The 17,034-nt window shown below is 36.8% G+C and overlaps 1 protein-coding gene across 3 annotated transcripts in view; it reads right to left on the reverse strand.

The window, feature by feature from the left end:
- Positions 1–17,034, reverse strand: part of CDC14B (cell division cycle 14B) — a 43,698-nt gene that overhangs the window by 15,132 nt on the left and 11,532 nt on the right. For 2 of the 3 annotated variants that reach the window (XR_014227267.1, XM_082301058.1), the window contains exons 5-11: positions 6,770–6,846; positions 5,186–5,252; positions 3,705–3,767; positions 2,748–2,835; positions 2,185–2,415; positions 310–448; positions 25–178 (exon numbers count right to left, since the gene is read on the reverse strand). Coding sequence is in view for 1 of the 3 variants with exons in the window: in XM_082301058.1 (XP_082157184.1) it covers positions 25–178; positions 310–448; positions 2,185–2,415; positions 2,748–2,835; positions 3,705–3,767; positions 5,186–5,252; positions 6,770–6,846 (819 nt within the window). In the remaining 2 variants the exon portion in view is untranslated. The remainder of the gene's footprint in view (positions 1–24; positions 179–309; positions 449–2,184; positions 2,416–2,747; positions 2,836–3,704; positions 3,768–5,185; positions 5,253–6,769; positions 6,847–17,034) is intronic. The other variant, XR_014227268.1, reaches the window with a different exon arrangement.

Consider the following 17,034-nt stretch of genomic DNA (forward strand, 5'->3'; position numbering starts at 1 on the left):
AGAGCACAATATTTGGATGGTTACCAGTTCAATGTCCTTTTGGATGGTTCTCCTGTTTCTTGTGTTATTAATTGAAATATCATCTACTCCTGACAGAATTCTTGTTACAGCAATTTTATGGTTTCGTTTCAACTTTGCACGGAAAATATCCCCTTCTGTCCAAAGTTCTGCCTGTTTGCTATCATAACATGGAAAAAAAGGCCCAAAACACAACAAATTAACACTGAAGATTGTTAAGTGTACAATAGAAGAAGAAGAAAAAGACATCTAGATTTATTTTTGGCAATAATTTACACTCAATCTACTTACTCCATCAGGAAATGCTGTTGTGGTCCAATCACAGAACCAGGTCTATTTATTCTGATCCAGGCAATAGTTTCAGCAGCTGTCATCCGATAATGCTTCATGATGTAACAGGCAATAAGTGTGCCGGTTCGTCCAAGACCAGCTGTGTAAGATAAAAGAATGGCTTCTTTTATATATCCATCTTCATCTGGAATCTGCTGTAACTACAGACACTGCTACTTGGACAAGTAGTTACCTGCCTGATTTATCAAAACAAACCTGTACTTACCAAATTTGGTAAGGGAAACTTACCCTTCGATCTTTAACATACAAGGTTACAAACACACTCATCATGGTTTTTTTGAGTGAGGTAACCTTCCAAAGCCAGCAACTTTACAAATATTCGTAAGTTTAGCTCATCTTTATTTACCTATCTATCTATGAATATGCATGAAGGTATGAGAATGTTTTTATGCATGGGATAAAACACGTGACCTTTTCAGAATTGTCACAGCACCTTCTTGCAAACTAATCATACATTGCACTGAAACCAGCTGTTCTTCCAGCCTCTCCTCTAATTGATCTCTTTAATTCCCAATAAAAAGACAAATTTTGCAGTAAGCAAGTCTGGGCACTAGCTAGCACAGGCAGAAAGTACTCCAGCATGAGAAACCTTATCTATAATGGCCCTCAAAACAGTTCTATTTATCTGGGGAAACATGAGAAGCAAAGGACAGCTCCAGCTAAGTGGCTTCTCTCCTCAATCACTTGCTGTGAATGCAAATCCACACCACTTTCCCTCACTTAACAATTGACTGATCAACACCAGTGTAAAATCTTCTATATAAAACAACAGCCAAGACAACCACACAGGACTTTCCATGACTTGCCCAGCTTTAAGAACAGGCTGCAGCATTCTACACTTCCTGAAGAGTAAGAGCAGGCTAGACACCATTAGTATGACATCTATCAAAGAATAATTTAATTTGAGTGAAAACAAAGCACTTGTTATCACTGATACTCAATATTCTGGCATAACCAATGAAGTGATATGCCTGAATTTATCACCTCAGTGAAGAATAAGAGCATGCACTTGTTTCCCCACAGTCAAGATGCTGGTTTCAACAATTCTTTCACTTTCCAGTATAATTCTGTTAAATGCAGCAAATGGATGGCAGATCCAGGAAGAAAAATGCAGTCTTTCCAGGTCCAAAGCAAACAGGTTAAGAAAAGGCCTGTCTCCTTCAATCACAGAGTTATCAGGTACACTAGTGATGCAAAGATGTAGAGAAGAAATGCCTGACAGACTATTAAAGATGGTGTGGGAAGGGAAACATACTGCCTCTAGAACCACAGAAAACTGAATAACTATACTAGCTGCCTTGGGCATGCTCTTAAAATCTCTGCAGTCTAAATCTGAATGAATGGACATTCAGAGCATGCCCAAGCTAGTATAAAGAACTTCTGAGGGATGAAGATTTTGGTGGTTGTAGAAGAACACTCATATATTTTGAGGAATCTCCCCAAAATGCTGCACTGTTTTCAAAAGTTAATTATTTGGTATATTTAAACATGTATTTTCAGAGAGAACTCGACAGGACTTCAAATGCCTGCCCAAAGCATCCTTTGAAAGTGCTAACACTTTCTAACAGAAAGAGCTATTACTATTGGAAATCTCACTTTCCCCAGTCCCATTTTGGGAATGGCTGGGAAGATTTTTCTGGAACTTAAAAAAATTAGAATATGAAGTGCTGAACAGAACCATAGAAAGAATTTGAATGGAAATGTTGCAGTTTGGCAAAGATGTTAATAGCCATATTGTAGAATTATACTGCAAAATACCTCAGGAACTGTAATTATACACATCACTTGTAATATAAATTGGTTTTTACACCATACCTTTGCAATGAACGGCTATTACACCTTCAGCATTTTCACAAATATTTAGAAATCTTTTAACTATAGTATCACTAGGTGTGCTTCCATCAGCAAAGAAGAGATCAAAATGCTCAAATCCAGCATCTGTAAATCGTTTGGCATCATACAGTTTTTTGTTGAGGCGTATTATAGTGGTGACCTTATGCTGCCTGAAGTATGGGAAATAAGCTTCTGGAGCATGGTGGGGATAGCCTATTTGAGAACAGAACATAAAAAAAAAAAAAGAGAGTAAGGCTCAAACTGCAGAAACAAAAAAAGACTAAAAAACAAGATATGAAAACACTTTCGAAATAGAGACAACACAAAGAAATAGAATAACTGAAAATGGAATTTTAACACAATCACCTAGGTCAGATACAATTAAACCAAGCATTAAAATTTTACTGCCAGTGTTCTTATAAAAGGAAAAGAGCTAGGGAAAAAACACACTGTTTGAGGAACAGGTTTTACAGCTTGTTCTTACTGATAACAATCAACTAAGAAAGCAGTGGGCTTGTATCCCCCACCTCCTTTTTTAAGCATACCATTTTCAATTTTACTTCTTGAATGAGGTCCACTGAAGGCAATGAATTTGTTTGGTATTATCCAGTTAAAATCTCCATTTTCTGCTCTCTGTCAAGAGAAAATGCTTGGTTTATCATTATCCCTGTATTTTCAGGTTTTTCCTTATTGTTTCAAAATACACGCTAGATAGAATTGATGTACAATTTTTTCAAAGGAAGTTGTGTTAGTTGACTGCTTTCTTTTTCACCATGAGGACAACAGATGCTCTCAACCTCACTTTTTTCCATGTTTCTGTCTTTCTAAATCAGTTTTAGAACAACACAACTGATGCCCTTCAGATGAAAGGCAACTTCCAATTTTTAAATTTTTATATGCTTCTAAATTATGGCCTTGGTCTTACCTCTGTTCACAAATTACATAATGACTTTTTAAGTTCTAGGAACATTTAATTTTCTCTTTACAGATATCTGGCAGCTTTGCATTTCTGAGACTGCATACAGTCAAGAGCTGTAGTCCAACATTGTCACAATAATTTCCTATGTCCCAAAGTGAATTTTATGCGCTTGGAGTTTCCCAGCCCTGTTTTGTTCTTTACCTCAAAGAGTGTTATTACATCTTTCCCGTGTGTTCTCAAATACATACTTTGATTGTTCTCTAGCATTCAGTTAGACTTGAGCTTGTATGCCCTTTAGTTGTTCATCAAGAGTGCTCAAGAGTATCCAGGGTTTAAATAATAACGGAAATCCCCATTTTTTTTCCATTTTGGTTTCTGCTTTCCCCCATGTTTGAGCATAATTACGCTTTAATCTGAATTTTAGTATTCTCTCTCTGACCATGCACCTTTATTTAACTATCATAGCTTAAAGAGACAAAACAGAAGTGGAACTTAATATTACAAAAGAACAGCACAATTTATAAGCAATTGTTTTAGCATTAGTAACAGCAAGCAAATCAAAAGATTGACACTGAACACTTACTTCATAATGCTCATATTCATTTACATCAAACGTACTAAAATCCAGGAAACCATACTGCAAAGCCTAAAATTCAGAACACAGCTCTTAACAGAGATGCCTCTTCAATGAGGACAGTTTATAATTCTTTTTGGTTCCATAAAGTCCCTTAATACACACTCTCCTCTTTCTTCACACAATTTAAGAAATACAGATCAACTCAGTCTTGGTTCAAAACAGGTTTGTAAATTTCAATATAAGTGAAGTCAGACGAGTAAATCGACTTTTTTTGTTTCCACTGAATCACTATGAAAATCCCAGATTACTGAAGCATTTGATCTTTTTATTACTGCTAGGTGCACAAAATAAAAAGAACCAGCAAAAAATATCTATTGAAGCTATGAGTAGATTCTAAAGACTGCATTCAAGAACTGCAAATATTTTTTGTGCATAAATGTTATTTGTTAGTATCTTCATTGACTTCAAATTGTTTGCAGTCACAAAGTCCTAAGTAGATATTACTGTGAGTCCATGATGTCCCATAATTAGCCACAACCATAATAATTAACACTGTATAAAAAATGCAATCATTTGGGTAACTAACAGCTTATCCACTTGTTAGAACAGGAAACACAAACACAGATAAATCCCACATCTACAGATATTAAAAATACTACATTCTAATTTTCTCTTTTACTGTGTAATCTTTTGTAGCTTTTCTTGCCGTTCACCAGCAAGAAGAGCAATGCACCAGTCTTGGAATACAAGTAGCCAATTTCAAAACACCCAAAAAAGCTGATAGATCTTCAAAAAGCTGACTTAACCAGCAAAAACATCAGTATTTGGTAGAGATACCCATAATACAAAAGACCATAGTACAGTAGAGTGCTGCAGAATTCCCCATTTCACTATTCATACAGACTAAAAAGAATGTGTTTTAATTCCCCTATCCTTCAATGTTGCATTACTTCACCACTATATTGCTATAAAAACTAGATTATGGTAATTTGTTGTTAAAAGAAGAAGCACCTACCTCCTAACATTTGTTTATCATTATCCCTGTAGATAGAAATTTGTATTTCTATTACTAAAGCAAAACTTGAAATCATTAGCATGTGTTGCAAATGCCTGAAGTGTATAGCAAGCCCATTCAAAACCACTTTCAAAGGCTGTGTTCAGCCTAATACATAACACCAGGGGGTATATAATAAACCTAACACACAACTTTTAGGATTAGAGGTGAATTACTGTCCTGAAAGATTACATAAGTAAAACGCAAACTCCGTCTTTAACATCTTAACTATTTGATTGTATAAGGTATTAGTTGATTTCTGTGGATGCTGTACCTACTTTTGTTACAATGCACAATGCACAGTAAACCAGGCAACAATCAGCAAATCTGCCTCTTCACAGCTCTAACTGGATACTAGCTTCCTAAGCCCTCTTTTTCTGATGGGCAATATTTAGCTAACTTTTTGAAATATGAAAAATACTAGTTTACTGACCTTGTTTATTGCATGAAAACAGTCCAGTAATGTCAGATGAAAACTGCAAGTACCAAAGGAAGCATCCCTGTAAGATATGATGACCAAGACAGTAATTATTGCATTTTAATCCAAGTGAAAGCAATTGAAGATACTTCTCTAAAACTGTTTAAAAATTACTTTAAGATAATGATTATTACACGGAAGTAATTATGTCAAATGATTAATTCCTTTCCTGTACCTTGAATCTTACAAGAATAACAAAACATAAAATAAGTTATGTTAACAGATACAACAGTAAGATTACTCTAACTAGTTTTGGTAAAGCTGAAATGTTCAATTTCTGACATGGACTGCAAGGATAAACATTTGAGTAAATATAATAAAATATTTTCCTTAAGATGCATAAATAGTTTATGCTTAAACAAGAGGAGAAACTGATTTCATTAAAACCCCTTCTTTCAATTACAAGTTTTTTAATTCTGCTGATCCGGGAATTGCATGTTCTTAGTTGGTGACCATTACAAATTCCATAAGCACCACAGAGTAAGCATTCTAGAGGAATACTACAGTCAAGTAAATAAATAAAACTGAATCTACATCAGAGAGTATTATGCCTTGGCAGAATACCTTGAGACCATGCAGCCCTTATCCGCAGAGAATTGCTAATGTTTCTAGCAAGTAAAAAAATGTTCATATTATAAAACTGAGAGGAGGGAGAACTTTTGAAGAACCTGGAGGGCTGTCTCCAGTATTTTTTTATATCCTTTCCATCCTCATGAATCAGTGTGAAAAGGGGCAGAAATTAGCAGGGCACAGAAATATAGAACCTTATTCAAGTAAGAGAAAGGACACATAAAGGTGACATTGTAGCAGCTGGTGTCTCTAAGACCACCTGATGAGAAAGAAAAAAAGGATGAAGCCTTCTACAGACAGACAAAAGCAGCCTCACATTCTCAGGCCGTGGTCCTCAAAGGGAATTGCAACCTCTGGTATCTATTGGAGGGATAGCACAGTAGGGCACAGGCAATGCAGAAGGTTCCTGGAATGCACTGATGACAACTTTCCACTTGTCAAATGTGTGCAGCAATCTGCAGATGCTGTCTTGAGCATAAATAATGCTATTAAGTATTACGAGCCCTTTGTGCTGAATGACAGATATTTTGGTATGTTTAACTATCAGCTACCGGCACAAAATCATTCTGCCACGTGAGAAGCAATGTAGATCAAAAAGCTCAATGAGTGGATAAAAAGCACTGTGGCTGCTTCACCTTCTGCTTGTACACTTCAGTACCAGCTGGTAACACCTCTGATTCACTGAGTACCTAAAGTTCAGGCAGGGAGTGTGTCCCAAAACTTCAGCACAAAAAAAACCCCAACCAACCAACCAAAACCAAAAACCAACCAACCAAAACTACAATAAACCCCACAAAAAAAAAAAAAAACCAACCAAAAACCCCCCAAACAAACAAACACTCCCAAAACAAAACCAACACCCCCCTCCCCCCCAAAAAAAAACCAACACAGCAAAAATTAGTACTGAAAAATGTTACATCCTTCTTCAAAATATCAAGGTACAGAAAGTTCTATCAACCTGTTATTTACCTGAAAGGAAGATATGAAACACTTCCTGACAATATAAGCCTGTACACATCTTCTGGGGATTCTCTCAAGTATATTATCTATTTTTGGAGAAAGACAGAAAAGTAAAAAGATTATTTTAAGACAGGTTTCAATAATTTCAAGTCACTTGTATATTACAGAAGGCATAATTAATTACCACAGAACGCAAAAATGCTGGAAAAGAGCGGCACCAAGAACAAATGTTTGCAAGTGTGCAACAATAAAACTAACATAAACAATAAAAAATCCTGTCAATCTCAAGAAATACATATTTTAAAACTAACTTTATAGATTCGTGCAGAAGTTGTTCAGCTACAGGCTACAGTGAAAAGGCTTCTGTTCATCTGGATTCTAACATTTCTGCTTGGCCAGTTTGTAGATTTTTTTTTAATTAAGCTTTTAAGATGTAAATCAAAACATGAAAACCCGCAGATATATCAGCAAAGCTATGAATCATCTGGTACACAAACTGTCTGTACACTCAGCAGACAAGACTGTTATTTATGTATGTTTTGATCTTCCTAGATCAGAACATTTACATTAATCCAAATTCTGTACTTCCTCCTTTGCACTGCTGAGGCAATATCCAGTAACTAAATCCAGATGCGATAAACTAAAAGAAAACAAAAAATTAAAAAATAAAAAAAATAAAAGAAATCTGTAGCTTCAGAAGCAAAATCCTATGAACAGAATGAATTGAACTTTCTACTGTCAAAAACACTCAGAAAAGTATTCACAAAGGACCAACTTACGAGAAATATCCATATGGTCTTCCATCACAACATGTCTGATCACTCTTGGATAGCCTTTAACACTAAGGTCTCCTTAAAGAATACCTAAAAGTCCTCTTTTTTGCATATCTCTTCTTCAAATACCATCAAACACCATCCCCAGCATGGCCAGGAGGTAACAACTGTTAATAACAAGCTGTCATTAACAGGTCAATATTCAGTAATTTCAAGTTAATACTTTTTCTTTGAAATTGCTTTAACACCCTACAGAAAGCTGGGTTTTTTTCAGTAATGTTCAGTAAAATTATTTATTTCTTTTATGCTAACAACGTTTTCCCTTAGAGTTACTTGAAAGTAAAAATCCTCATGTATTAATTAATTATCCCCCAAAAACCAAGGCATGGCATATTTACTTTCTGTTGCTTTGGACATTTTTTCTTTTAAAAGTTGGCATTGCTTTTCAAATTTCTTTGATGCTGCTGCAAAGCCAGTTTGAACAAATGGTTTAACATACCATAAACATCCTCCCTCCACACAAAAGAGTTAGAAAAAAACCAAGAGTTAGAACAGATGTTGCTAAAAAAACCCAACAAACAAACCCAGCTTGAAATATAACCTAAACAGACAGCTAAAACAGACATGGCCAACAGGTGACCCCTTTGATTTTCCTGATTCAATTAGTGTGTTAAGCATTTTCTGAGCATTCTTCCTTTGAAATTGGCAGTAGGAAACAAAAAAATAAATCTTTCTTGATAAATAGCTAAGTAATGAAAACTGCATGTTTTGTGTGTGTGCTTTCACTGGGGAGAGATAAGTGACTTCTGCATTTATATGTGCAAGTATACACCCAAAACAGAAAAGATACTTTAAAAGCCTCCCCCAAGTATCATTGAATAACTTATCCTCAGATGGCAGAGTTCGTTTTCTATTCTGCAAGCATTCACTGCCTAATTTGGATGTAAAGGTTATCTTCCATGAAATTTCAAACTGAGTGCTTTGATACAGTCCTAATTTGCATCTTGCAGCACAGTGAACACATACTGCTAGCAACCATATGAATCAAGCACTTCTTTTTTATCAGGAAGAGAGCCCTGTCCCTGAAAAACGTACAAACCCAAGATGTAAAATGGAATTAACAAACAGATGGTAATTAGACAGAGTTTGTAGCCAGAAATGAGTCACCTGGAAAAAACTTGGGATTACAGAATCACAGAATCAATTAGGCTGGAAAGGATCTCTGAGATCATCCTAGTCCAACCTTTGACCAAACACCACCATGCCAACTAGACCATGGCACTGGGTACCACATCCAATCCTTAAACACCTTGTCCACCATCTCCCTGGGCAGCCCATTACAATGTTTAATCAATTCATTACCCTTCCTTGTGAAGAAATTACTCCTACTGTCCAACCAGACTTAAGTGCTATCACACTGTGTAGTATACAAAGAGTACTAATTGTACCACAGGCAAATAGAAATGCAACTAATACTAGCTAATTTTGTAAGCACATGTAGCTCAGAAATGCCAAGGATTTCTCCCATACCTCAGCTGAGCTTTTACCAGTTTCTTAAAGAAAACAAGATTGAATGCAGAAGCATTTGTTTACAAGTCTAACAGCTGCAGGAGACAAGTTTTTTCCATTCCAGAGTGTTGTATTAAAGTAAGCCTAAATAATGTCAGAGTATACTGAAACAGGTTAGTTCTTAGGCACAGATCCCACTTCTGAAATTACATTACCAGTGAAACTGCTAGAAACACCTTTTTAACACACATACATATGTGTATGGACTTTTCTTAACACAGCTATATATGAACACTTGCTAAGTACAAGGACATTTTGAAAAACCAATCTGATTTTGGAAATCAAAAATACAACTTGTATTGTACAACTGAAGCAAAATACAGCATATTTACCGAAGAAGGAAACTTACTCTGAAACAGAGATCCTGCTACACACTCAGCTGTGACACTATGACACACAAAAGACACAACAAGTGAACAATTGCAAGAGACAGCTGTTGATAAAATGGTGTACTCAGTGAAAAGTGTTTGCAAAAAAATTAGGTTATTATGAGAATAGCTGGATGAGTGCAATGGTGTAGAGTGCTTTGAAGGTGAAGAATGACATTCACGCACAATGGGAAAGATGATAAACAGATAATTACTTCACAAGGAAAGCACCCTGGCAGTAACACAACACAAGAAGCTGTGATAGTCGAAGTGGAGACAGGACCAGTTTCTGTCACAGCTTAAGGGAGTACCCACCTAGAAATCCTAGATGTAAGCAAGGCTGGATGAAGGCTGAACATGGGTGAGGCCTGCTTTTAGGTTGGGGTGAACCAAATTCCAGGTATGGAAACAGGTAAGACTGAAGCAGCAAAGCTCAGAGAAGCAACAGATGTCAAGGCAGCAGAGGCCACACATCTGCATTAGGAAATGGTCTGCACCAAAAGAATTGCATCAGTAGACAGAGAGCCAGCATTGAAGATCTGACATCTGTATCACATACTTTCAGCAGCTTTTAAGCTTAACAGCTGGGTTTAGTCTGGTCCTGTGGACAGAATGCCCATTACCTGTTGAGATTGCTCCTACTTAGTTCCATGAAGTGAACCAAAATGCAGTAGTCAGCATTTAAGGAAAGATTCACTTAAAAAAATATTTCCGACACATCTATATCTATATAAAACTACATACAATATTGTTTCTGACCTGGAGAAGGCCAGTGAAGACTTAAAGACAAACAGTTTCATTGGAATGATGGGGATGAACAAAGGACTAAAGAAAGCAAATAAATGGGAAAGAGAAAGTAGCAGTGCTCAAAGGCCTGTAGCAGACAGAAGTGTTGAAAGAGAGAAGGACTTTCTAAGGCAGAAAGCAGAACTGAAGTTTCAGAAAAGAAGAGAATGGAAATGTTGATCTGATGAATAGAGAAACAAAGATATATTTGTAAATTAGTGAGGTATGTAGTGGGGCAAGGAGAGGAAATGAGAGAAGACACACTCCAGAAATCAAAATATACAACAGCTGAAACTAATTTGTCCAGATGCTGATTACAATTTATTTTTCTGCTGTGCTTACTAAGATAATGAAAACTTTCACAAATAAAGTTGTTTTCTTAGGTTAATGCCAGTAAAACAACAAACAAAAGTGACTATTAAAAATATAAAAATATTAAAATAAATTTCAAGCAATGATATTAGCTCTTATTTAGCAGAAGCAGGCATTCTCTGGGATAATTTTAATCAATTTTTGTATATACAAATGAAGAAATGACTATCAGAATTTTAAAATGATTTCCCAAGGGGCTCCTTTCCTGCAGATCAGGGAAATATTTGAAAAAAAAAAAAAAAAAAAAAAAAAAAAAAGAAGGCCTTCTTTCAAAAAAACTTACTCAATGCAGCATGCATCCACACATTCAGCTTTTAGAATTTTCCTGCAGTCACATGCAAGTGCAGATACGAATATACATACATATCTATACAAACAAATACAAACAAAAACTCTTAAAATCTTTTAGATATCTTCTACTTATGTACATTTCATGAAAATTGTTACTATAAGGAATTGATATCTTTCAAGTCAAATATATAATTTTATCACAATCTGCAATCATTTGTATACAGATAATTTAGAAATTTGGTTTTTTTACACATACAAAAAAATATCCTCCTGAACTTCAAAATATAGCCAGGAATTTGCTATTAGCAGTTGAACCACTAACATTGCTCCAATCATCCTTTTCATTTAGGACATCTGTTTCTAATTAAGGAACTACAGGCACCTCTGTGAATGGTCAAGAACCATCCAAGTATTGAACACTGGGAAAGGTGCACTCAAGCACTCCTCCTGCCAACACTGCTGTGCAGTCAAACAGCTGCTTTAAAGGTCACTCAATGAAATACAACCGTTTGCAGGATTAGGCGACCCATTCTTTATTTGTGAGCATTTAAAATCAACCAGAGAATGAGAGCTTTTAGCAAGCTTTGTTTTCATCTGATTCATTAGTGCTTTCAATTCAGCCTTATTTTTCAAGCAACCATTTCCTAGACCAAAGTTATAATCATTGGAACAGTATTCACAATAGGATGCAAAGTATTCCTGGTAGAAAGGGAAATGAGCCTCTGGTTAAAAAAGGCATCTTAACTTTCAATACATGGCATTGCCAAGTTAAATAATGATGTTGCATACAAGACAAAAAGTGTTTAGTAAGAATAATCTATGACATAACTTGTTGCTCTTTCAGGAAAATTAAATAGGCTATTGAAGTAAACTTTACTGTTAGAAACTATACCAACTCAAGTCTGTAAACAGCACTTTAAATTCATACCTATGATATGAATCTACACATACCAGCACATATCTATGATGTGCTCAATATAACCATGTTTATCCACCTGTTCACCCTCAACTGAAAAATCTATTTAAGGCTGCCACCTAAATCATACATTTTACCAACCATGCTGACTTAAAAGCCAGAAAATAACAAGATAATTAATTTTAAACTGCTTACAAGCAACTTTTATGTGATACAACTATGTTCCAGAAATGTCACTCACCAAAGACAGCTTGGACTGCTGTAAACAGCAAATAATTAAATCCACCCATTCTGAACAAATGCAAGTAACTGCTGGGTGTGACCAGACTCAAACACAAGCTCATGCAGTTGTTACAACTTTAAAGTATTAAATATGTTACTTCATGAAAACCACCATTGGATATACTAGTCATTTAGTAGATTAAATTTCTAGCAATATTCCTAAGGAAAAAATGTTAGATGTTGCAAAATTAAAATAGAAATTTATTAGAATAATAAGCTTCCTGTAAGGATTTGTGTTGTAGTGAAGAAATGCATGCGGCCAACAGTTTCTTCATTAGCAGAAACATAGTCATTAAGTGGATAAAAGTGACAGAGAATGAATAACTGCCTGTCTCTGGCAACTCTCTTTGTTCATCATAAACAAAACCAAGAAACTTCCAATTACCTTTAAACAACAGAGAGAAAGTATAAAAAAACCCTGAACTGACTGGGCTGGGCACATTACTACTTAATGACAGGTAAGAAAGCAACCTAAGACTACAGAGGACCTCCAAAAGAACAAGCCTTCTTGTCCTATGGAGACAAGCAGTTTTCTAGGAACATCCTGGAATATAACCTAGTACAAACAGCAGGAAAGGCTGCTGCTGTGAAGACTAATCACAATTTCCCAAATACATTTCAGAGAAGGTAGCTTTTTAGAGGACACAAACTCAGAGAGAGACAAGATTCCAGGCAACTTTTGCTTAAATGAAAGGTCACTACTTTGTCCATCTTGTCTTTGCCACTTGCTCGTCAAGCACCTCTCACCAAAACACAGCTGACGGTAAACATGGTTTACCCACTATAAATTTGAGCACTGCCACAGTTACCCGTTCACCCAGCCTGGATCACTAGACAGGTTTATCTCAGGCTCAGCCAGAGATAATTCTGCAAGTGTCACAGTAAGAACAGAGCAGTTCAACATCACACCAGTGGGTGCCAATTGATTCTCCAACCTCCAGCTTCTACCCGGAGTTAGGCCCACAACTAGGAAGGACACTAACATATTGAAAAGGCAAAAAACCAATACTATGGATTAGAATGGATGAAGGAAACGCTGCTTACCCTGAAGAAAGAAGATGAGAAAATAGACAAAGTACAGAGATGAGTCCTGGAGAAGGTGACCTGAATTACAGCAGTTCATGGGGCGGTGCCCTGGGAGGGTCACCCTCCAAGTACATAATTAGTGCCAGGCCTGAGAAAAAAAACACTGTTACTAAGTTAATGTAGCCAAGGGGAGAGGGGGGAGCTTAGGAACTGGGTGGACAGGGCACAGAGGGTACATTTTCTTTCGTAATATAGAAGGAGCAATGATGGAAGAAGCAGACTTTCCTCACCCACAGCCAAGTCCTGGTGAAAATCAAGAGAAGCCACTGTAGATATCAACTCAGAAGATCACTGCTGGTTTGGTAGTGTGGTAAGGCCTGAACAGTGCAGATAGCTTTCAAGGAAAAGATTTTTCTTTAAAAGGTGAAGAACAAAAGCTTCCCCCCCCTCCCTTCTTTCCCTTTTCCCCCTCCACCCAAAAAAAAGTGTAAACATTCAACCCCAACACACTGAATTCTGGCTACCCTTTGTGTGGCTGAACGTGCCAAATTTTCGCTAATCTACATAGAAGAATATTATTCCCACTATGTCTGTAAAAATGTAGAAACAAAATCGCAAATTAAAATAGATGAAAGATGAACAATAAAGGGATTAAGGTCTAAATAGTTGAGAGTTACTCTAAAAAATTAATATTTTATTCTAAAACTGCATATACAACAGTGTATTTGTAAACTTAGTTCTTCACTCTTAAGGCCATGTTATACTGAAGAGCTTGAGTTAGGCTGTGCTGTCACATCAAAGTACACCTGGAAGGAAGCAGCAGATGCAGGAGAGGGGAGAAAGAAGTGTGTAGTCTGGAGAGTTCATAAACTATCTCCACTGAAGAGGAAAGAAAGACAAGTTAGATGAAGGGAAGTGGGGGAAACATTAAAACACATCAACTGTGAAGAAAAGACTGAGAACAGACTTTGCTTGAAAACAAGGACACTAACAGCTGCCCTTACCACACCACAGTTAATGAAGACTTTCATAATTGCCTTAGTAGTCCAAATGAGCATATCCCCACATGATACATATACACACATATACATTTGAACAAAAGATGACGAATGATAAATCATGCTAATACATCCCAATTCCTTTAAGCAGAAGTTACAATATTCTGTTTAAGAATACAAATTGAAGGTCAACAAGCCTTTGAAAAGACATGCTCAGAAGCTGAATGTTTATGAGGACACAGAAGTCTAAGAAGAGAACTAGCCATATACAGTTCATTACAGTTTTATAGTTTAAATGTAACTGTGTTTAAAAAAAAATAACAAAACCAGAAATCACGCAGACTCACTGTGCCTTGTTATTCTTGAAAACCTAACAAGTAACTTGTAGCACCTGGACCTATACAGAGCAACTTGCACCCAAAACCGTGCTTAAGTTATCAAACACCTTTCAGCACAAGCAGACAAGCACTATTTTTGTCACTAACTCTGCAAAGGCCACATTTCCTTTCTACTTCCTTGCTCTTCATTGAATGAACCTGAACTCCCCCAAACTAATGCATCGCACACCCACACAGTTCCTCAACCTAACGTAAACTGTTGAAATGGGAACCTACCATGAAGCTAAAAAATTAGAATCAAACAAGAAAACACATTCAATCCACAGAAAACAAAATACAGTATCAACCTATGGGTTATACTTGTAAGATCAGAAAATAAATTATGACAATCAGCTCAAGCAAAGGGTATTACCAATGTATATGACACAGTCTGATTAACTAAAATTACAGAGAAACTTTCTTAAAGATTTGACCAGTATCTGTATGGATCTTTCTTCAACAAAAAGCACAGCATTCTGAACTAAAGAAGGTAGACACTTAAGCCTACATATGTTTTTAATAAGGAAGTCATCAATATTTCCTTTCAATCAGGAAATATGCTTACAGAAATGTTTATCATGCATTCTGAACAGCTCCTGCATCGCTGCTTGCCTCAAAGAGAACAAACCAATTCTCCCTGCAGAAAGCAGAAATATGGGACAAGTATGTGCGAACACTTGAGCAATGAGCTCTGTAATTAAGCTTGCCTCTTCATGAAAGATCATCAAAGAATGCCACGAAAAAAAAAAGCCTCAGGGGCATAGTTTTTCTTCTGTGATCTTTCTTCAGTGGAATCCCTCCTAAATGAAACTGGGAAGAAACTCTACCCTACTGTTAAGAAAAAGCAGTACCAAAGCCAAAAATATTGCACTGGAAAGAAAATCAGCATGTAGCTAGAGCTATCTCACTATCTAAAACTTGCAAATTTGCAAGACAGACATGCCCACATGCAAGGAGGTGACTGATACTCTCAGTGTGCTTCACTTTGCCCTGGGCTTTTCAGGGCAACTGCCAAAATATTCAGTGTGTACAATACAGTAACTTAAGCACATCTCCAAACTTTGAGAACTACTGGTGGTTTTGACTAGCCTCTTCTGCCATATGCCGTGTGTCTGCAGCTAGCCCTACCACATGCCTTGGCCAGGCAATCAGGATCTCCGTGCTGTACTTCAGGTGGATCTGTGTGAGCACCCTTTCTTTACTCTGCAACTCCCACTTCCTTCACCGCAGCTCTCTAAAGCAAAACCTGCCTACTCTCTGTACAACAGCCTCCATTTTTAATTAGTGGGCTTTGGATTGTCATAATCCATACATATTAATCTTAGAGCTTTATTCAAGTCTGTTGAAGCATTCCTCTTCACCTGCATGTTGTTATTGCAACATGGCAGGGCTACCAGGTGATCAAAAATAAGATTGTGTTAGGTTTTCTGTACACTTTTGCATAGTCAACCACAGTATTTTCTTATTAGATTGTTTTGCCATTCGTTAATTTTCTGTACCAAAATTCTGCTCAGAATGCCAGCTGCTATGCCACACAATGCTACTACTACACATATTTAGAACAAGAATATAGGAAAGAACCAAACCCACTTTTTTCCAAATAATGGCTGATAACTGAAGCCAGTCCCCTCTTCTGGGCCTCAATTATGATCAAGTAATTAGGAAGAAGTAGTTTTCCTAAAAGCTGCAGCTGTTTTGTCAGCATAATCGCTTAACTGCAAACAAGCTTTGTAACTCATGTTACCGGTTTCCATGTGGTTTAAGAATGCAAAGGTCTACAGCAACATTCCTAAGTGCCTGTTTTTCGAAGAGTGACATGTTTTGAAATACAGATCTCAATTTGTAAAAAGTGCTAGAGAATACAGACAACACAGAAACCCTGGGGAACAGAAAATGGACATCCTGCATGATGCAGAGAGGCAGCAAGGACACTGCCTGCATCACAGAAAGTACTGTGTAGCCTTTGCAGCCAATAAATAGGAATAACCTAAGGCTACATGAACGTCAACCCCTCAAATCTCCAGCATCAAAAAGTGCATAGCTTTTCATTTCATTTATTACTCAGTAAACAAGAGAAATGGTTACAACTGAGGTGTGTTACAAGTCAAAACTGAACACGAATATGGTACATCGCATCTTTCATCCTGAAGTATTCAGCATCTTATTCCTTGACTACATTTTTGTGTACCAAATACATGCAGTTGAGATGTAAAGCCAGTCCTTTTCCCTTCTGCAGCCACAGGCTTGACTTAGTACCTTTCCAGCCACCTTGTATCTTCCCAGGCTTTACACAGGCTCTAAGCCTATCACACATGCGCACTACTTCTCCTAGGTTAACCGAAGAGATTACCTTTTATTAGAGAAGAAGCAGCTGGGGAAGGAAAGGTTTATTTAAACACGAATGCAACTAGCGAATGACACATTATACTTTGTGCAAGATACTGTTTTTCTATTTTAGAAAAGAAGAGGTTGTGTGGTTGGGGAAAGGTAAAACTTCAAGAATCAATAATTTTTTC

Source organism: Coloeus monedula, assembly GCF_965178545.1.
Source record: "Coloeus monedula genome assembly, chromosome: Z".
NCBI classification, from domain to species: Eukaryota; Metazoa; Chordata; class Aves; order Passeriformes; family Corvidae; genus Coloeus; species Coloeus monedula.